The sequence below is a fragment of the Balaenoptera acutorostrata genome, chromosome 3 (genome assembly GCF_949987535.1).
Source record: "Balaenoptera acutorostrata chromosome 3, mBalAcu1.1, whole genome shotgun sequence".
Taxonomy (NCBI): domain Eukaryota; kingdom Metazoa; phylum Chordata; class Mammalia; order Artiodactyla; family Balaenopteridae; genus Balaenoptera; species Balaenoptera acutorostrata.
Window position 1 is genome coordinate 156367167 of NC_080066.1, and position 22962 is coordinate 156390128.

General features: G+C 44.0%; 1 protein-coding gene across 10 annotated transcripts in view; it reads left to right on the forward strand.

The window, feature by feature from the left end:
- Positions 1-22962, forward strand: part of NRXN3 (neurexin 3) — a 1648091-nt gene that overhangs the window by 18829 nt on the left and 1606300 nt on the right. For all 10 annotated transcript variants that reach the window (XM_057543493.1, XM_057543494.1, XM_057543495.1 and 7 more), the window contains exon 2: positions 16423-16440. In XM_057543493.1, the coding sequence (XP_057399476.1) occupies positions 16423-16440 (18 nt within the window). The remainder of the gene's footprint in view (positions 1-16422; positions 16441-22962) is intronic.

Genomic DNA, 22962 nt, shown 5'->3' on the forward strand with positions numbered 1-22962 from the left:
TGCTTCCCGTTAGCTATCTATTTTACATTTGATAGTGTATATACGTCCATGCCGCTCTCTCACTTCGTCCCCGTTTACCCTTCCCCCTCCCCGTGTCCTCAAGTCCATTCTCTAGTCTGCATCTTTATACCTGTCCTGCCCCTAGGATCTTCAGAGCCATTTTTTTTTTTTTAGATTCCATATATATGTGTTAGCATACGGTATTTGTTTTTCTCTTTCTGACTTACTTCACTCTGTATGACAGACTCTAGGTCCATCCACCTCACTACAAATAACTCAATTTCGTTTCTTTTTATGGCTGAGTAATATTCCATTGTATATATGTGCCACATCTTCTTTATCCATTCATCCGATGATGGACACTTAGGTTGCTTCCATGTCCTGGCTATTGTAAATAAAGCTGCAGTGAACATTGTGGTACATGACTCTTTTTGAATTATGGTTTTCTCAGGGTATATGCCCAGTAGTGGGATTGCTGGGTCGTATGGTAGTTCTATTTTTAGTTTTTTAAGGAACCTCCATACTGTTCTCCATAGTGGCTGTATCAATTTACATTCCTACCAGCAGTGCAAGAGGGTTCCCTTTTCTCCACACCCTCTCTAGCATTTATTGTTTGTAGATTTTTTGATGATGGCCATTCTGACCGGTGCGAGGTGGTACCTCATTGTAGTTTTGATTTGCATTTCTCTAATGATTAGTGATGTTGAGCATCGTTTCATGTGTTTGTTGGCAATCTGTATATCTTCTTTGGAGAAATGTCTCTATAGGTCTTCTGCCCGTTTTTGGATTGGGTTGTTTGTTTTTTGGATATTGAGCTGCATGAGCTGCTTGTATATTTTGGAGATTAATCCTTTGTCAGTTGCTTCATTTGCAAATATTTTCTCCCATTCTGAGGGTTGTCTATTCGTCTTGTTTATGTTTTCCTTTGCTGTGCAAAAGCTTTTAAGTTTCATTAGGTCCCATTTGTTTATTTTTGTTTTTATTTCCATTTCTCTAGGAGGTGGGTCAAAAAGGATCTTGCTGTGATTTATGTCAAAGAGTGTTCTGCCTGTGTTTTCCTCTAAGGGTTTTATAGTGTACCAGGGGCATTTATATTCCAGAACATCTAAAGAATTTTCAGCTTGGAGTAGTAGGGGTATAATCTGAGGCTGGGAATCAGCTTGATCCTAAATGGCTTATGCTTCCTGGGTTTTAGGCTAACATTTATTGAACACTTACTAGTGTTTTAGGCTCTGTGTGAGTAGCTTTATCTTTTGTTACCATTTTACGAATGAGAAGACTGAACTGCAGAGAGACTACCCATCTGCCCTCTGCCCAGTGGTACAAAAGACACACAAAAGAACTAGAATGAAATTTTATAATTCTTCAGGAAAACAAGAAAAATAAACATAATGTAGAAGTTTATTGTAAAGACACATTCAATTTTTTTTTTTAATTCTGAAATTATGCCCTTTTATTTTTGGGGTGTTAAAATGCCTTTTCTTTTTAAGAAACTGTGGTAATACAAAGTGTCATTTTCAGGTTTTTGTTCTTTCTTGGAAAAATGATAATATAATTATCCATTGTTAGTTTCTAAAATTGCTTTAAATTGCTTGAAGTACGAGTATATAAAATCTATTAGTGTGAGAACCATTCTTGCAGGGAATAGCTGGTTCCCATGATATTTTCTTCCTAGGAGTAAACTATTTGTATAATTTTCTTCACTTTCTATTCTGATTTTTTATCAGAAAAAAATTGCACCTGGATAGGACCACTGAGATTATATAACTTATTTTTCTTCAGCATTTATCAAGATGTTTTGATTGCACAATTTGACCCTGAGAACTTTTAACTCTATGTCAATATAATCAGGATTATACAAACACTAAAACAGTTTTATTAAGGGGGTGTTTTTTAGAAGCAAATTATGTAGGGCTCATGTAATTCCTCAATCCATTTTTTTTCAGCATAGTTAAACCATTTCTTAATTTTCCAATTCATTTTTATTTCACTGAATTATTTTTAACAAGATCAGTTCTGCTCCACGTGCCTTCTGTAGTGAAGATTTGATTCATCGATCAGTTATTTTTTTGTGTGCTTATCTAATTTTGCCCACGTAGCTTCTACCATTGTGACCACTCTTTTGTGGTCATTATTTCTACTATATCCAATTTTCTCACGTCAGATTCGCTAGTCTAAATTTTGTCAAGAATGTTTGATTCTTCCTTCAGTTTTTCAGTCAATGACAAATTTTACCATGTGCATTTTTAGCCACTGTCAGTTCCATTTTGTGTTGAGTTTTTTCTGACAGGTCTAATTTTTTTCCAGGTCAATTTTTGCAGTTCATAGAACCATATCTTCTTCCTACAACTAAAATCAGTCTCTTTCCTGACAGTTTTTTTTTTTTTTAAAGCAGTTCCAAAACATACTTGAGGGGTCATAACATCAGGGTCAAAATATCCTGTGTCATTTATAGAGACCAGTGACCTAGATGAATTAAGAAACCTACCCAAAGTCATACATAAGGCTCGTGGCAGAGTTCTGTTGGGTCATTTTAGAATATAAAGCATCTCTAGTTCAGTAAAGGGCAGAGTAAGATTGTAAGATTGGGATGATCTTGATGGTGTGCCTTCCTTCTTCTACCCTCCACCTCCCGACCCCTCTTCTGAGCTTAACAGAATTCCCAGTGATCCACCTCCCTAAGAAATAGCAGCTGGGGCCACCATTCGAAGCGTCTTCACTTCTCCCTGCTTCCTAGCTAGGCCCCCCTTAAGCTGTGTGTGATTTACAAACAAGCAGGACCAAAAAGGAAAAATCCTCCCTTGTGGAGAATTAGGTCAGTGGCAGAGTTGGGGAGGGGAGGGATCCAGACCTTCAGTTCTCCCATCCTTCAGTTCACTCCTCTTGCCTGAAGCTATTGGGGCAGAAGCCAGAGGTGCTATTGGGAGCAGACATCTGGGGGTGGGGGGCTGGGGAATGCGTGCAAACATGAAAGCTCTCTGTTTTCCAGCCGCTTGGGGCTCCCCCTTCTCTCAACGTATTTGTCTGGATTACTCGAAGGGGGATATTAGTGTTGTCTAATAATGGCCCTAGATTTATAAGGGATTTGTGTGATTAATTCCCAAGCAAAGTACAGCAGATAGCTTAGAGCTCAGTCTGTGTGGTGGGTCTACACTTCCCATTCTCTGTCCTTTCTAATTGGTTTTGGGGGAGGCTTTCCTCTCTCCTCTTTGCTGTCCTGATTGTTGAAGGCTCTAGCGTTTAGGGCCCCACCGGAGGGTAGCTGAAACCGTTTTCCACTGCTGCGATGCATGAGTGAGTGTCTGAGAAGACAGTGAAATCTCCAGGCTCACACTCTTGTTATTCTGTGAAAGCTGCAGATATTTGGCCACTTGCTTCTCTGTCCCAGTTGCCACCACCATACTCTTAGTACTGGATTCTTCTCCCAAACCCCTCTCAGGGCACTGGTCCCCCAGCTGTGGCACAGTGAGAACAATAGTGAACTGGGATGCAGATGACCTGAATTCTGGTTTCAGCTTCAACATTGTCCAGCTGGGTGGACATGTCAATTCCCCTGTCTTGGGTCTGTTTCTCTCATCTGAGCATCAAAGGATCCTGTGCAACCTTATGCCACTGATCATAATTATAACTAAATAGCTAAATGTCTGTCTGGTTATTTGTGGCCCATCTCCCCACCTAGACTTTAAGTTCCAAGAGTGCAAGGCCTGTGTCTGTTTTGTTCACTAGCCATCACCCCAGTGCCTAGCACAGTCCCTTGGACATGGATATATGCAACGAGTACACGTCGATGGAATGAACTGGTTAACCAAAAGAGATGGATCTGCTTGACATACCAGCACTCTTCCACTTCTAAAATTCAATGTGTCGACTCTACTCTGTTCTCTCTGAAACAATCAAATTTTAATGTTTTTATTGTTTTTAACTGACCACAGACGTTACAAGATAAAAATGGTGATTAATATTAATTATAACTCAAAAAGCATATTATCAATATGTAAAATGTAAATTTCCTTCTAGGGGCTCCCTCTCTGCTTGCTTGATATCTGCAGTTCCTGGCAGTGGAATGCCTCCTTGCCTGGGTTTCTGAGCTCCCTCTAGCAAGGTCTGCAGAATCCTGTTGAGCCTTTTAAAATAGGACTGGTACTAATTAGGCTACATGCATGGTTTTCAGGCTCACAAAAAAATTATTTTAGGTTCAGAGCAAATACTGTACTAATTTCACATCACAACACACCCTTGCTTTGCAAAGACAAGAAATCACCCTTGTTCATTTCCTGAAAATGAAAGAAAGGGAAGGGTATAAAGGAAAGCAGAAATGCTGACAGGCGCTAGTAGTGAGAAAGCCTCTGTTAGGGCTACTTGCTTTCTTCTGAGGTTCCCCAGGTCATTAGAAACTCCTTTTCTCAGGGCAAGGACCCTTGGGAAAGCACTCAGTTGAAACTCTCCAGCTAGCTTGAGCCAATATATGACCCCCTCCTTTTCAAGCCCCTGGCAGAAACTGCAAATCAATCATGACCCTCTTTTCTTTCTAAGATCATATGCAGCCTCAGACTCTTTCTTAACACGTTACTCCGGGATGTTACCCATCAAAGAAAATGGAACTAAGCATGGTGTCAGGCAGGTCATCAGGCATTGTGTATACAATTGACTCTTTTGATCTTCTTAACAACTCAAATTGATGTAATGATTCCCATCTCACAGATGAAGTTTAAGTAACTTATCCAAGGTCACGTAATAGATAACAAAGTTGGGATTTAAGCTCAATGCTTATGGTCTTTTTGGTGCACTACATGCCTTGCTGGGAGCCCATCCCTCAGGGATGTCAATCTGACCACTGGCCTGTTTTGGTAAAATGTTCTTACAAGATTTCTCTCCACTTAATTGTTGCTGTTTATCCTCTGGGGACCACTGCAAGGTTTCTCCAGCAAAAGACTTTGAAGCAGTCTCTGTCAACCCCAAATCCCCCATTAATGCGAAGTGTGATACTAGATGGCCGTATATGGCCGCCCTATCATGTTTATACACTCTCTTGGTTATTAGATTTACTATAACTGCATCCCCGGCAGTTATTTTGAGTCTCTAGCACCGAAGTCCCTGTCTGGCATGTAGTTAAGTGGTCGATAAATGTTAGCTATTTCAAACTGAACCAGATACAAAGTCTCACTATGGGAACTAAAAGGATGAGGATAAAGGTTTGTGATAAATTGAAAGGCTTCCCAGCTGTTCTGAGAGCCTCAAAGCCAGCCTTTCTCAAACTGTGTTCTGTGAGATGTTACTAGGTGTTTTACAGAGGAAAAAGTGTCCAATGTTCCAAAAACATTGGGAAAACTGCAGACTATATCCCCTCTTGGACTTCACAATGTACCTTAGTGTAGGTGTGGCTTTCTGAAGTCTTGCCATAGAGATACTTGATTACCTTGCTTTAGCTCACTGTTTTCTAAATGTATTTGACCACACTTTTTTTTTTTTTGGCAAGGAACTCCTATTCACATCTTGCTAGGTGTTGTATTTTTATGGAATTCAGTTCTGGGTATGTTGCCCCAATTTATAATTCTTTCTCTGAAATATGGATCTGGAGATCCTGCCCAGCAGAAGATATTGTGGACACTCAACAGTTTCCATCAGTTTTCCACACCAATTTCTTGAAATTTGCCCCCATGTCCCATAGGGTGATAGATTTGGGTGGTTAGACCAGTGAAGGAAGAAGTAATAGGGGAAGGATGGGTGGTACTGTGGGAAGGAAAAGGGCTTTATATTCAGAGAAATCTGAGTTCGAATCATCGCTACTACTTATGAGTTAAGTGGACTTGGGAATATTAACTTCTCTGAGCCTTGGTTTCCTTGTGTGTTAAGTGGGGATAACAACAGTATCTACATCAGGATTAAATGAGGTCATACACATCCGACACTGCCACAGGTACCTGACACACAGGAGGCCTTCAGTAAATAGCAGGGATTATAATGAACTGTGATCCCTGTATTTCTCTTCTTTTAAAATTTCTGTTGTAACATCATTGTGAATAGGGACTCTGCTTAATGTTTTTCATACCAGGATGTAGCATAGGGGCCAGTAAGGGATTGCCACTAGATTAATATTTCTGGAGTGAACACAGGAATGACAGCACTTTATTGTTTACAAAATGCTTCCACATTTACGGTCTCATTTCATCCTCACTGCAACCTGGTCATGTAATTGGAGTCATTATTCTTGCTAGTTATGGATGGGAAAGCTGAGGCTTAGAGAGGCTGTGTGAGTTGCCCAAGGTCAGAGAGCTGGTAGTAGGCTGGAAAGTCAGGGCTCAAAATCAGGGCTTCCCTAAGCAAAATGTGGTGTACAGTAATCCCCTCTTATCTGCGGTTTTGTTTTCCATTGTTTTAATTGCCCACAGTCAACCATGGTCCAAAAAAATGGAAAATTCAGGAAATGAACAATTTCATAAGTTTTAAATTGTGTGCATTTCTGAGTAGCATGATGAAATCTTGTGCCATCCTGCTCTGTCCCACTCGGGATCCCCACCCATCAACATCATCTGATCCTGACATCCAACCATTGGCATCATCAGTGCTCCAGGATCATCCAAAGTAGATAATCTTTCTTCTGACCTATCATCAGAGGGTCATTAGTAGCTAAATGCTACATCACAATGCCTACATCATTCACCTCACTTCATCCCATCATCTCACATCATCACAAGAAGGGTGAGTACAGTACAGTAAGATTTGGGGAGAGAGAGAGACATCACATTCAGATAACTTTATCTCAATATAATTGTTCTATTTTATTACTAGTTATTATTGTTCATCTCTTACAGTGTCCATCTGCTATGAGGACTTTTCTAAAACCCTTGTCTTGTTAGGTGGGGGCCTACTGCAGGTGCCGGCCTCATGGCCTAAGGTGGGGAGTAGCAGTTAGCTAGAGATGCCTTTTGTTTGCAAGGCTTAAGCAGCGGGATAATTTATAAATTAAACTTTATCATAGGTATATATGTACAGGAAAAAACATAGTATATATATATATATAGTGTCCAGTGTTATTTGCGGTTTCAAGCGTCCCCTGGTGGGTCTTGAATGTAGTCTCCATGGATAAGGGGGGAACTACAGTATACAAACAATGGAGTTTATTCAGCCTTTAAAAGGAAAGAAATTCTGACACATGCCACAGCATAGATGAAGCTTGAGGACACTGTGCTAAGTGGAATAAGCCGGTGACAAAAGGACAAATACTCTATGGTTCCACTCATATGAGGTTCCTAGAGTAGTTAAACTCCTAAAGACAGAAGGTGGAAGGGTGGTTGCCAGGGGCTGGGGGTAGGAGATACAGATAGCTGTTGTTTAATAGGTACAAGACTTTCAGTTCTGCAAGATGAAAAGAGTTCTGGAAATGGGTGATGGTTGCACAACATTATGAATGTACTTTACGCCACTGAACTGTGCACTTAAAAATGGTTAAGACGGTAACTTTTATGTTATGTGTATTTTACCACAATAAAAATTTTAGGAAAACAAAACAAAAACCCCAGGTTTAATTTGCTTCTGATTCTAAGCGTGGGGCTGTTTCCCACATTCTACAACAGCGCCCCCTACAGAGGAGCAGACATAAGCCTCCTCTTCCAAGGCTCTTTGTACTGAATTGCAGAATTTGCAGAACTCACTTCCACTGAAACCCTTGCTTCTTCCAGATCGTTCTTCCAATTGGCATAAGCCCCGAGGAGTTAGTCTTTCCAGAGAGTGAGGAATTCTTGGAAAGAGGGCAAAAACTCTGTCTCATGGAAATCGCTCAGGTGAGGTAATGTAATAATTATGATTCGCCAGCATTGATTAGCACTCCCTCAGTGCCAGACACCCTCTCAGTGCTTTTGCATACATTAGCTCCTTATAACCCTAACATCAGTCCCCATGAACTCTTTTCATCTTGCAGAGAGGAAGATAAGTAGATTGTCCCCATTTTACAGGTGGGGAAGTTGAGGCTCAGGTTAGTTAACATGCGTGAGCTCATATATGTAGTGTGTGGAAGAGCCAGGATTTTCACTCAGCTCTTCCTGCCTCTTAACCCCTGTGCTCTCTGCAGGAGACAGGGAGATTGAAAATGTCTGCATCTAGGCTGTTTTCCTAATATGAGGATTGACTGATTTCTTTCTCCTCCTGTGATGCACTCTTCTCTATCCTACCAGATGATGGGACATCCTCTCATGTGGGTCAGTTTCTCCTTTGATTTCCTGGTGTTCTCTGAGATGCAGGTGTGTACTTTCCTCCCTGTGGGTCATGCTCATTTGGGGAGGCCAACACCCATTTCTTTACCTAAGAAGTTGGCATTTGGAGCCTGTCTCCAGCAGTGTCCATCTGCTGTGAGGACTTTTCTAAAACCCTTGTCTTGTTAGGTGGGGACCTACTGCAGGTGCCAACCTCATGGCCTAAGGTGGGGAGTAGCAGTTAGCTAGAGATGCCTTTTGTTTGCAAGGCTTAAGCAACTGGATAGAAGGCTCAACTGGGTACTTTCCGTTTACAAGGGAGGTATCAACAAGCCAGAAGAAACATTAATAATAACAGTTTCAGTAAGTGTTTATTGAATATTTACCCTGTGCCTGGCGTTGTACCAAGCACTTTGTATGAATCATCTCATCTGGTCCTCATAGCAGTCATTTCAATTAGGTACAGTCAGTTCTGCTATAATGCTTGTTTTGAAAATGCAAATTTGTTCCAATGCTATTGATATATTAGGGAACAATTTGAGCATAATAATTTCACTTTTGATTATGCATGATTTTGCCCATGAGAAGCTCTAGGTGAAGGCAGAAAACTGCAGCCAGATGAACCAAACTGTGTAGGAATGCACAAAACGCACACACCTAAACACGTGCCAGCTACTTCAGTTACCAGGAATGTTATGAGCCACACCCATCAACATCTGGTGTTATAACTTCCTGTCCAATTTCTAGATGACCCTTCTTTCATTACTTCAAAGCAACTTGCAAGTTTCCCACTTCCACAAGCAACTTCAGGTCTTTTTCAAGTGCTATATTTATTGTATTATTTATGCATTCCTTAACCACTAACATGTGTAAAACGGGTTCCTATCTTTCATTATGTGTCACTGATGAAATTTTGGGGTACTGTGCCCCAATCCTGTTTTCCCTGTAAGCCCTGTGGTCTCTACTATGTGATTTTGCACAGCACATTGACTTTTAGGGATGCATGGGTGCTTCTAGCAGAATTAACTCCACTGCTATTATTCCCATGCGGCTGAAGAGGAAGGTAAAGTAAGAAACTGAACAAAAATATTTTTAATAACAAATAGCAAAGACAGGATTTAAAAAGACCAGATTGCTTTACCCACTGCCCCCCCCCCCCCCGCCCCGGTCTGTGCTCAGAACCTCTAAAGAATTTTAAAAAAAAATCACGAAGAACAAAGCCCACTGTCTGCGCTGATCTCCGACTGTATCTGTAAGAAGTAGATTCCTTCTTCTCCCAAGTGTCGGTCAAGCTCAGTCTCCTCGAGCCACAGCCACTACAAGTGTGTTGTAGCCCCTAAAGTGTTCGGGCGCAGCGGTGACCTGGCCCACAGGAGTGCCATCCTTGTTCCTTCCTGTTTTTCATCCTGCTCCTCTCCCTGCCTCTGCCTTCCCAGGCAGGCTGGCACCTGACACAGCAGCTACCCCTCCGCTGCATCTTGCAATCTGGAGTTATTAGCATCAAAGAACAAAAGCAAACAGCACCAGGGCTTGGGAGGGCTCAGTCTTCTACAAAGGCGGATAAATGGGCTCTGTGTCGGGGATGAAGCTAACACCACCTGGCCTTTTGTGGAAAGACAACTCTTCCTGTGTTTGAAGAGCTCAGATACTGAGAGCCAGAAAAAGCCCCAGAATGCAGGAAACCCAGCCTCTTTGCTGCTGGAAGTTTGCTTTAGCTCTCAACTAAAAAAAAAAAATTACTGTTTCTGTATATTTGTTCCTGAAGTCGAGGGAAGAATCTTATGCTCATTTTCTTCAGGGGCAAGAAAGGATAGACTGTTGGGGAGATGCAGTCTTTGCCTTTTTAATTTTTTTTCTCCTAATGTTAAGTCAGGTGTAATCCTGAGTTGAAAACCTGCCCGATGTTTGTGGGCCTGGGATAAGAATACACATGGAGGCCAGGGGTCAGCCTCCCTTCTCTCCAATTCCAGCACCACAAATATCCTTGTGCACATTTTTGTGGATGCCCCAGCTTGTAGAAGTCCACAGCTCCTGCAAATAGCTTCCCCTTGGCCATTTCTTGACACAAGGGTACACACATCAGTGGGTTGGTCTGCTTTTAGGAGAAGGGACACAGGGAAGAGGCCCACGTGGATTTGGGGCAGTTGGACTTCAGAGTACCTGAGCATCTGAGTGTCCTCGGGGTCAGTGGCAGGTGTTGCTGGTGCCGGGTGGGAAAATCCGGCTGGCGCTGTGGACTGCTCAGTTCATGTGGTGGGACGCGGCTGCAGAGGGGCCAGAGGAGGCTCCTCTAAAGTGTACGGCCCAGACAGGAGCTCCAGTTGTCCAGACTTACGGTCACACTGCGTTTGACCGCCTCCTTCTGCCTGGGCTATGCCTTTTTCTCACTCCTATGAGATGCCCGATATTCTTTTTTTTTTTATTTAAAAAAAACAGTTTATTGGAAATATGTCTGTATGTATGTTACTTTATGCCCGATATTCTTATCCCTAGTTTATAGCTTGATGGGTCAGATGGTACCTCTCCTGGTTTACTCTTTTATTCAGAAATATAGGTGGACCCTTATCTGATGTGCTTCTCTGAGTATAAGAGGTATTAGTAATGACAGGACCTCTTCACTGGGTCTTAATTTCGTTATCTGTAAAATGGGATGAATAATGTTCCTACCTGTTAGGGCTGTGGTGAGAATTAAATGAGAAGATGTATATTAAGCACTTAGGACAGTGCCCAGCACACAGAGAAGCCTCAATAAATGTGAGCTTTATTATGATTAGTATTGCTTTGTGCCAGGGACGTAGAGGCATTTCCCCATTTTATCCCCAAATTCATCCTCTGATATGTGATGATGGACACAGTAATTGGCTCTGGAACAGACATGTGACCTAAGCCAAACCAATGAGAGCCTTCCCAGGGAATTTACTGGAATTACCAGGAAATAGGCTGCTCTCTTTTCTCTAGAGCTGCCAGATTCCATCTTTGTTACCATATGGAGACAACTCACCTGATAATGAGGCCAACGCTGAAGAAAACAGGGTTCTTAATAGAGTAAGGGCATTAAGACAGACCCAGAGTCTAATCCCAGCTCTGCCTTTCTGTCCATAGGCACATACCTTAACTTCTCTGAGCCTCAATTTTCTCATGTGTAAATGGAGACACCAATAACATCTATCTCAGTGAGTTGTATCAATTGAGATGATCTAGTCACTATTCATTGCATATTGCTGAGCACATCTTGTAGGCCAGATCCTCCTTAAACACTGGGGATACAAGCAGTGAATGAAACAGGCAGTACTGCTCTCGTGAAGCTTATATTCCAAGGGGGATTTAAACAATAAAAACAGACCCATCCTATAATGTCAGATAGTGATTAATGCCATAAAGAAAGGAAAAGCCGGGTAAATGGGAGAGGAGGGTCCCTATTTTAGAGAAGGTGGTTAGAGAAAAATCCTTCTAAGAAGGAACATTTGAATGGATACCTGAAGAAAGTGAGGACCAGTCTTACATATGTCTGACAAAGACTGTTCAGGCAGGCAGGGGAATAGCAAATGCACAGGCTCTAGGCAGGACCTGCTCAATTCATGTTAGTTCCTTCTGCTGTTTGACAGGAGGGCTGAGGACGGGCCCATATAAACTGGCACCTTCCCTCTCCTGTCTTCCAAGCTCTGGCACTCACACTGACCTCGGTGGATGGCAGGTGCTTGAGAAATTGTTGCAGGTGGGATCCTGATAAAAAGGAGTTCTGGTCCAGGCTGGGGCCACCTCTGTTAGGAGTGCCATGCTCAAACCAGGGATGGGAAAGCCACAAGAGAGGAAGGATTTGAAAGCCACTGCCACCCTTCACCCACTCTCTTTGGCATCACAACCAGGGAAGAAGTAAATTAGGGCAGTCCCACCTCTACTCAGTGCCCCACAGACACTTACTGCGTATTCAACAATAATTTCAGCCACAAGTGCATATGCCCAGCATGGTTATTTTAAAGTTCACCGGAAACAATTTCCTGCAATTTGGGGAGATGCGGTTCTTCTAACCAGGTTGGGGAAAAGAAAGGACCCTCCATCTGCTGCTGTTGCAGAATACAGCTCAACTCGGGGAGCCCTCCCACCTCACCTCTCATTTGGGCTAGATAATTTCAAGAGGCAGAAGTCCAAGATTCCCCCACTTGCTACTTTTATACCTCCAAACACCCACCCCACGTCCCTGGAGGAGCTTTGGGGAGCACGGGGCAGGCTGCACAGACAGGCTCCTGGAGGCGAGGCCCAGCCAAACCTTCTGGGACCCCACCTGGTGAACTCTGCCTTGGGTCTGACCTATTTTCTAGGAGAGGAAATAGAATATAGATTTAAATGCAGTGGTGCTCTGGAAAACTACAGGCCTAGCAGTGTGAGAAAATAAAACAGCAGGAGGGAGCTGAGGAAGTGTTGGCATGGGAGAGGATGCCAACTCCCCTGGATCAATCTCATCTGGTTGGCAACTGCCTTTTCTTTGGCAATTTGCGCCCACTTTTTATCTATCAAAAAATTGATATACACACGTGCATATATGTATATGTCTCCTCTGATCCATCCTAGGGCCCAATGTTGCTCCCTCGTACACAGACTCCAGGCTGTGTACCAGCAGCAATGACAGACAGAGGTGCTCTGGGGATGACCACCTTGGAAGTGGGGAGGCAGCAAGGCATGGAGCTAGAAACCCCCAGCTGCATCCTAAGTCAGACTTCCTTGCTGTGTAACCACAAGAAAGGTTGCTTTTTTAAAAAACACCCTTGCCCTCCCATATATGAAGGTAATAAAATTACCAGCTAACATTGACTGAGGGCTTTCTAGACGCTAGGCACTGTTCTGAGCTCCTCCTAACCACCCTAGGAGGTAGGAACTGTTAACACACCCATTTTACAGATAAGGAAACTGAAGCACAGAAAACTTAGGTAACTGGCACAAAGTCCATGCAGCCTGAAGAGCCAGAGCCTGAATGCCAGTAATCCAGCTGTGGACCCCCCTTTCTCTGTGCTAATCCCTGTGACCTGGCCTGCAGGACATGTGTACCCTTGGAGCCAGGGTGAGGGTGGGGGTCATCTTTATCAAACCACTGGGATTAAGGGTGGGAAAGGAGAGTCCCCAGAAGACAACTGGGACTAGATACAAAAAGAAGGGGGAAACGATGCTGGACACACAATATAGCAGATGGGTACTGTTGAGGTTCTGATTGCCCCCTATTCCGCTCTCCCACTGCCACACCCCAGCCTTTGCCATTTCATTCTGTTGGTCAGAATTGAGTGCAGAGATTCAGGTCACTCACTGCTTCTTGGAACAGGTGCCAGGTGATACTGTGTCTCTTTTCCTCAGGTTGGACATGAACGCTCAGAACTGCCTCTGGCTTGGTGCCACAGTCAGGAACTGAGCTTGGACGCTGACCCCTCAGCTAAAGAGGGTTTTTCGTGGTGGCCTGTTGCCCCTCTTTGGCAAGAAGAGATGCTGTATTTTTTATTTGCAGGACTAGAACTGGGCTGTATTAAGGCTTCAGGAGGGAAAACAAAAGAAATAAGAATGGAATTTGTTTTGCTCCCTACTTCTGCTCACCTAGAACTTTTGAACTCCCCTTTGCCCCAATTCTCGCTGAGGAGTGGGAGGGAGGAAAGAGACCCAGAAGGAGGGGAGGGCTGGAGCAACGTCTTCGTTCACAAGCAGAAAAGTTGAACCCAAATCACCAAACGAAATACAACTTAATTCCTGTTGTCAGGCTTCCCTGGTGGCGCAGTGGTTAAGAATCCACCTGCCAATGCAGGGGACACGGTTCAAGCCCTGGTCCGGGAAAATCCCACATGCCGCCCGCGGAGCAACTAAGCCCGTGCGCCACAACTACTGAGCCTGCGCTCTAGAGCCCGCGTGCCACAACTACTGAGCCTGCGGGCCTAGAGCCCATGCTCCACAACAAGAGAAGCCACCGCAATGAGAAGCCTGCGCACCGCAAGGAAGAGTAGCCCCCGCTCGCTGCAACTAGATAAAACCTGCGCGCAGCAATGAAGACCCATCGCAGCCAAAAATAAATAAATTAAAATAAATAAATTTAAAAAAATTTCCTGTGGTCTCTTGGTGTTTTCAGGGAGCCATCTGGTCAACATATTTGGGTAATTCTGTCCGAGGTAATTCAAAATGATAACAATCAGTGCAGCTAACGTTTATGCAGTGTTTGCCTTGTACTGAGTTAAGTGATTTACAAGTATTTAATCTCATTTAATTATCATAACACTATCAGGAGGGGAGCTGTGTTATCTTCCCATCTTACAGCTGAAGGAAACAATCCGTTCACTGATTGACTCAAGGTCATCAAGGAGGTCAGGATTTGAACCTGGACTATCTGTCTGCATAATTTAGGATTGTAACTACAGTGCCCAAATGGGCAACTTAGTGTTCGAAGAACTTTGGGATCCAAGGTGTCCTATCTCCCTTGGATCTTGGTGCCCACGAAGAGTGCGTATCTATGAACAACAGTGTTGACACTTTCACCACTGAACTCCACCATGTGTAAATAGTTTGATACCCTGCTTAATGAAGGGGTATTTTAACGACCACTCTTCTAGGCAGTCCATCAGTCATGGTTAATGGCTCAGCTTTGTTATTTACGCAGCATGTTTTGCCTTCCCACCTCTTCTATTTTGCCTCTTTTCTTCCTCCCTGCTGCTACTCCAGCCCTAAATCTAACAACTCACCAGAAAACCTGGAAGTGGGTGTGGCTGAGGAATGATTCAGAGCTCTCTGTAAGTCTCATTGAGCAAATACAGCTTCCAGGGAATGCAGGGTGTGGGCTGGAGAAATTCCCGGCCGTTGCTGCAGGTTAGGTCAGCGCCTGGATTTTGTTGGGGCAAGAGCCCTAAGGAACTGGAGCTGTAGCTCTGCAAATCTGATTGCTGTAGATTAGAAGCACATAGGGTAACTGGGAGGCTCTCACCGCTTCCTCATGGTTTCAGGTGCTCACTTGAGCTTGCAAACTGAATTCCGGTCCCATATGCCCTGGAGGGACCTGGGTTTCAGTTGAATGAACATTGAATTGGGTGGGATGCAAGAGATCCAGGGTCTTTTCTAGGATCCCTTCCCTGAACTAGCTGTGTGACCTTGGACAAGTCTCTCAACCCTTTTTCATCCTCCATCTTAGCAAAAAAGAGTTGAGCTAGATAACATCTACGGATGTCCCAGACCCACGATTCAGTGATTCTAAGGGAGTCACCCAGGATGGCCTGGATGGCCAGTGGTTTCGTGAAGTAACCCCGTTCCTTCTCCTAAGCTGTAGTATATCCTACCAGGTCAGGTCTAGGGATTTTAACAATGCTTTGGGATGCTCTTGGTTGGGCTTCCCCAGCATAATTCTATTTTACATTTGAGGGTAGGAGGAGGAGATTGTATTCATGGAGATGATGGGAGTGAACCGTTCTTCATTTTTTGAAAGTTCATTGGTTTAATTCAAATGTCAACCTTCCCAGGGCTGGATGTTTATTTGTAGTTGTCAGAAGAGATTTCAAATGGCAATTTCTGTCATTAATGATGGTGTGAAATGCAAGGAGAAAAATTAGGCGAGGCAGAATTTCAATTTGTGTGGCAAATGATCTACTCACACACAATCTCATGCACACATACTGCTGTCTGTGATGAAGAATGGTCACTGGGAATACTGGGGAGGGAGGGAATTATAAATGTTTTGTGATCTTGTGTCCTCCAGTCTTATGAAGTGAATAACGCTGCAATTTGCTCTTAATTCTTATGCCTTTTCCTTTGTTCCTCAAGGGAATGGTTTATTATTATTTTTTCTCTCTGTGGGGAAATCTTGCTTGACTTCATGTCCAGTGTTCTGTAACTGGAGGGGAGGAGGATTTGCTTGGGTGTTGGATTGCAGAAATCAACCAGAATATTTTAACCAATATTCTTGCAGGATTCCAGTCTGCTTAGCTCTTTGGAGCCTTATCTGATTCCAGGATGATGTCTTTCCGGACAGATGTGAAGCTCACCTCTCTTGCTACATGCACAGTGAAAAGGGAGCTTGGCCCCTCGGCTTGCATGGGTGGTTTTTGGGTGACGGTAGAACTAAGTGCTCAGAGTCTGAGCATATTTGGAGTCTTGCATGAACTTGGTAGTCATGCAAGGACACAGTGTATTGTGTGTGTGTGTGCTGCTAACACTCTTCTTCCTTTTTCTCCCTCTTTCTCTCCTCTCCCTTTCCCTCCCTTTGAAAATGCTGCCACAGATGTCAGTCAAGGTCCAGGTGAGTCTTTGTGTTTGTACAGCTGCTGTGGAAATTTCCCCTCTGCCAGATTGTGCATGGTTTGACTCTGAGGGAGACCTTTTCCTAGGGACTCTAAACAGAACAAAAATCTAAGTACATTGCATTTTCATTGATTTAGGTTTATAAGAAATGCCTTGAATTGATGGATTTGTATTGGCTTTGAAGAACCATATTAAAACCAAAGGAATGTGGTTCCCATGCTTATACAATTACTTTCTTCTGATTAATATTTCTGGGTGAATAAAGGAAGTGGAAATTGCGCAATTTTTGAAAATATTTTTTAAAGATTTTCTTAGGATATGTATTCTCCAATTTAATAAGCATTTTTGCCTTGTCTTCATAAATCTTCTTATCTTCTATAGCTTCATGTGGTTGAAAGTTGAAGATATGATATACTTAGCATGGAAAATATGATGTGGGTAAAAGAAGGTTTCTTTCTTTATATTCTAAGAAATGACTTTACTTTTCCATAGTGGAATTAGCCATATTTTTTTTCTAATGCTTATAATAACTAATACATGTTCACTGTTAGAAAGAAAGAAAGAAAGAAAGAAAGAAAGAAAGAAAGAAAAGAAAAAGAAAGAAGAATGGTTTTTATCAATGGACGAATAGATACTCATCCAGAGTCCTAACTGTAAGCAATGTGTGCATATAGACATATATGTGTACACACACACACATAGATGCATGTGAGAGGAACAGCCATTTATAGATAAGAAGTGTCAGGTGATTTAGAATGGTTGGAAACCATTCTAAACTGTCTAGAACTTTGGGTTAAGAGTAACCCTACCAAATAAGAAGGGGGTATCATCTTTCTTAGGTATTTTCACATATGTTTTCTTATTTAGTCTTTTTAACATTTAATTCTTATAGCATCAGTATAGGATAGGTATTGTTATGTACATTTTGTTTATTTATTTAAACTTTTTATTTTATATTGGAGTATAGCCAATTGACAATGTTGTGATAGTTTCAGGTGCACAGCAAAGGGACTCAGCCATAAATATACATGTATCCATTCTCCCCCAGACTCCTCTCCCATCCAGGCTGCCACACAGCATTGAGCAGAGTTCCCTGTGCTATGCAGTAGGTCCTTGTTGGTTATCCATTTTAAATATAGCAGTGTGTACATGTCGATGTTATATACATTTTAATGTGAAGGAAATTTAGGGCCTGACAGGTTAAGCAGTTTGTCCAAGGTCATAGGGCTTGTCAGCACACTGGAATTTGAACTTGGGGCTTTCAGACTCCAAAGCCCATGCATACTGCATTGGAACATGCTGCGTCCCATCCCAGAATTTCTTCACTTGAAGATCTCGTATTTCCTAATGGGACTATTGTTTATTTTTGCACAGAGGTAATGTGACTTTTTCTTTATTAGTAGCACCCTTTCCAAATGAATTTATCCTTTATCGCTTTTGAATATGTAAAAGAATCAGCCAGACTTAAGTAGGGTTTCTGATCATTGATCTATATGGAATATTACACAACACAAAAGGATAATACTGTTATCCCTACCAAATACACAGGGTTTCCCTGCCTCTGTTTCTTCTGCCTACCCCGCACCTTTGAAAATAACTGGTGTTTGAACCAAAGCACAGGACGGCATTTTCTAGAAGATATCATTAAATTTATTCTATTTAATAACATTTTAGTTCAGTCACTCACGCAGCAAATATTTATTTATCGAGAACCTACAATGTACCAGGCGCTGTTCTAGGTACTAGGGATAAAACAGTGAACAAAACAGAAGACCATCCCTGTCCTCATGGATCTTCTATTATAGATAGGGGAAGACAAGGAACTAAAAAAACATATGTATCTTTATATATATCTATATATAGATAAATATACACACATATATACATCTTACATATGTATGTATATATTAACATGTCTATTGTATCAGGTGGTGGGTAATAAGTGCTGTGGAGAAAAATGAAGCAGGTAAAAATGAAGTTGCTAATTTAAAGAGGGTGGTCCAGGAAGGTCTCTTTGCTAAGCTGATGTTTTTTAGGATACTTCAAGTGAGGGAGTAAGCCCAACATCAAAAATTTTGTTTGTAAAAGTGCCACTTGGCTTAACCTCTTCTCTTCCTGGTTCATGGCAGAGATGACCCAGGGTCTCCACTTAGACTTGTGCATATTGTGTCCTGCATAGCGCTGCCAGCTCAGGGAACGCATGGAGGCCAAAATCCAATCTGTGTTTTGCCACACCTGCACCCAGGGGCAGGCCTCTAACCTGGGGGCACCTTTTCCTAATTCTCACAGAGGCGCCCTACTGGTCCTGGTGGGGTGAAACGCTAAGGACCCTTAGGCTCCCCTCCATCTCTTCAAAGGGATGGAGGTCAGTGGGTGACCCTACCTTAGAAATAGCAACTATCACTAGCACAACACTGCACTATCTCAGTTTCATGGCCATTATCTCATTTTGTTCTCTCAATAATCCTCTGAGGTACATTGCGTGAGCCCCATTTTTCTGTTGAGGAAGTTGAAGTCAGGAGGTTAAGTGCTGTGCTGAGGTCACCCAGCAGCTGAGTAACAGGACCAAGAGGGGAATTCCAGCCTGATTCTGAACCTTGCACTCTCCATTCTGCCCTTGAGGTGTCAAGAGCTGATTGCCAATCTTGTCACCCCGTTGTCCCTTGCTTTTTTTGTGGGTTCTGAGCCTGAAGCAAATCACAGGTCCAGAAACTTCCCTTGTGGCCCCGGCCGTAGCAGGAGGCAGCCTGAGCTGCCCAGCCCTGGCTGAGGTCAGCGGGCGGCCTCCCGTTCTCCGAGCCCCTGGCCAGGCAACCTGGAGCCAGCGGTGCTATGGCTCCGAAACAGGAGGCCTTGAGTGGTTCTCTGATGTATGTTTTCCTTCCGCTCAGGAAGACAAATTGGGGATTTTATGAGCTAATGTAACTATTTACCCAGGGGCCGCTGGAATACTATAAAGTGACGATTGATTAATTGATTAATTTTACATGTTGAGGAGACTGCTTAGAAGTAACCCTACTATAAAATGCAGCTGGAGATGGTGCCTGGCAGGCAACACCTTTCCCAAGGTCCAGGAGATGAGCTGGGGACTCAGGAGGAGTGTCCTGGTAGGAGAAAAGGGGCAAGCGGTATTTCGATGGACTTCTGTGTGGGAAAATCCACAGCCCGTCCTCCTAGTCCTTGGGAAGGAGGTTCACGATAATAAAGTGGCAAGAGGCATTTGTGGTGTGCTGACCTGAAGGAGGTGAGAGACCCTCAGCTCTTATGCCTCCCATGCATTCTCTTATTGAACTCTTCACATCAGCCCCTCCAGGTAAGTGTCGTCATCCTCACTCCAAAAGAGGAAAAGGAGACGCAGAGAGGTTCAGTAACTGCTCACGGTCGCCAGCTGCTAGCACAAACCAGGATCGCAGATGGGTCTGCCTCCAAAGCCTGTGCCTTTTTCTTCAAAACCCTGACGTTTCCAAGGCAGAGCTGTGGGCCGGGGGTACATCTTATCTGTGTCTGCATTCCCACCTCTGCACGGTGCATGGCATCATAGTAGGACCTCAGAAGTACTTCTTGAGCTGAAAGGGTGGCCACAAGCACCAGGGGCAGTGTGGGTCTGTAGGGTCCCGAGACATGTTGGAGCTCAAAGGGTATCCTGTCTAAGGATTGTAACTCTCTTACTTTTCAGAGGAGGAAATGGAGGCCCAGGGAGGAGAGGGGCATCTCCAAGGCCATGTAACCCATTTGTGGCCCTGAAGGGATTCCTTATGCCATGCTCCTGGCCATTAGGATCTGTCCTTGGGCTGCCTGTGGGGCAGGAGTGGGCAGTCCCAGCCCTGCCAAACTGTTTGCTCTCAGTCCTCTCCCCACCCCCGATGTGTTCTAGAACTCTCTGCCAAAGGGAGAGGAAGTGCTTTGGAGGTGAGGAAGAGGACGGGGTAGAGGAGGATCTCAGAGGCAGGGAACAGGGCTGGGGCCTGTGCTTGTGAGACCCCTCTCAACCCCTCCCCCAGAGACTCTCCCCCGAGCCGTGGGCTGGGGTGCTGTTTACGGTGCTCCAATAACAGCTTCTCTCCTCGGAAGGGATAATTTCTCAGGCTCTGCCTGCTGATTAGAGCTGGAATTTAAATGAAAAGCTGTGACCTTGTGGAAGTGCCCTAGTTATTCAGAGGCCTGATGAGGAAGTAGGCCTCTTGCTTCGGTCCACCGGAACCCTGGCAGGCGCGGGAGGAGGGGCTCCTGTCTGCCGGGGCCCAGAGGGGGCCTTGGTGCGCTGTTGCCGGAAGCAGCTGACAGCCTTTGCTCAAGCCTCCCTCTGCCTGCTCTTGATCTCTGCCCCTTGTTGTCTTCCTCCTCCAGTTTTAAGTCATCTCAGTGCTGTCCTTGGAGAGGGGACCTGCTGATTTGTCCTGAGCCCTGCTATGTCTGCAGGGAGTCCCTCGTCCAGCCTGAGGGACACCGTTCTTCACCCGAAGCCAGGAGGCAGTGCCTGACACACTGCCTTGTGTTTATGGACACAGAGGGTTTGCTCTCGAAGCTTGCTGCTTGGAGAGGGGATCGGACCCACAGAACTAGCAGCACCAGCCTCGCCCAGGAGCCCGTTAGAAAGGCAGGATCTCAGGCATCACCCCAGACCTGTGGAGTCAGAGTCTGCAAAGACCAAGAGCCCCAGGGATCTGCCCATTAAAGCTGGAGAAACACTGACCTAAAATTCCCCGTCTCTTTGGGGCCCATAGGGCCGTGTTTACTGAGGAAGGTGCATTCCACCTTGCTAAAGCCCTGTTCCTCATCTCTTCTGCTGGGCACAGAGTGAAATATCCACTTTCTGGGTTGACAGGAGCTAAGAGGAAGAATGAGATTAAGGAAAGGGAAGGGAATGAACGCTTAGCAACCACTTGGTCTGTGCAGATCTCTGTTCAGGCACTTCCTATATATGTGAGGCAAGGTAGCTGCCAGCTTTCACACGGCCTTCAAGCTAAGGTTGATTTTTCACTTTTTAAATAGTTGAAAGCAATCAAAAGAAGAATAATTAGTGATGCAAAAATTTTATGAAATTCAGATTTCAGTGTTCACAAAGTTTTATTGGAACACAGGCACGCTTGTTCATTTCTGTATCATTTATGGCTGCTTTGCAAAGGCAGCTTGGAGCAGCTGCAACACAGACACTATGGCCTGCAAAGCCTAAAAGATTTACCATCTGGCCCTTTACAGAAAAAGTTTGCCACCCCTGGGTTAGGGCACAGGCTTGGATCCAGATGCCTCAGTTGACATCCTGCCTCTATCCCAGCACAGTACGGCCTGTTCAGGTTACTTTTCCTTTGTGGGCCCTACTTACCTCATCTGTAAAATGGGGACAATAAGTACCTACCTCATGGGGCTATTGTGAAGATTAAATGAGCTCATGCATGTCAAGTCTTTAGAACAGTGCCTGGCACATAGTAAGCAATGTATAAGTTAGCTATTATTTTATGTTATCTTGCTTGATCCTTTCCACATGTGTTTCTATTTTACAGATGAAGATACTTAGGCTCAGAGAGGTCTAAAAACAAAAGAAAACATTCTTTTCCTGTGTCTTGGTCCCCCTAACTGTTCAGAGGTTGCTCCCACTGCTGAGCTGTAGACACCTCTAAATACACCTGCTGTTTTCTCCTTGTCACACACTCCCATCCTTCCTGATCTTTATGCATTCAGTAAAGAGCCCCTCAGACTTAGATCCTGGCCACCATTGCTCTCAAGTGAGGCCAAGAAATCCCAGTAAGAGGGCGGAAAGGGGACCGATATTTATGAAGGATCCACCATGTGCCAGGTCCCTACCACTTCACAGGTGAAGAAACTTGGTCTCCAAAACATCACATCCTTTACCCAAGGCCAGAAGCAAGTGTGGTAGGTATCAAGATTTAAATGCATCCTGGGGTCTCTGCTTTGTCATTCTGCCTTCCTTTGGCTCTGTTGCTTTCCCCAGGAGCTGTGTGGCCTTGGGTAAGTCATTAACCTTTCTGGGTATGAGGCTTCTTTAAATCAGATGACCTCTCAGGCTTCTTCCATTCTGAGGATCTATGATTAGGCCATCTAACTGAGCTCTCTTGGGGAGGAGGATTCAGGAAAATGCCTTCTCCTCCATTACCAGAGACAGACAGCTCCTAACTCCAGTACTACCCGTTATATTTTTGTCTTTTCTTTCCTATTCTTTTGGACAGTAGTCCCACTGGCTTTTCTCTCTTATTTATTAAGAAAAACATCTGACATTTATTGAGCTTGTATTTTGAGCCAGGCACTGAAATACTATGTTTTTACGTGCATCAGTTAATTCTTTTGACATGCCCAGGAGGTGGATTCTGTTATTAAACCCATTTCACCATGAACAAACTGACACTCAGGGATATTAACTCATCAGTCCCACCCAGTAAAAAGTGGTGGAGCAGGATGCAAAGCCTGGTATGTCTGGCCCTGGAGATGTCTCATATGGAGTTCCACCTAGAGTGTTCAGCCCACAAAGGTACACTCCTGTACTGTATGGTCTCAGCCTAGAACA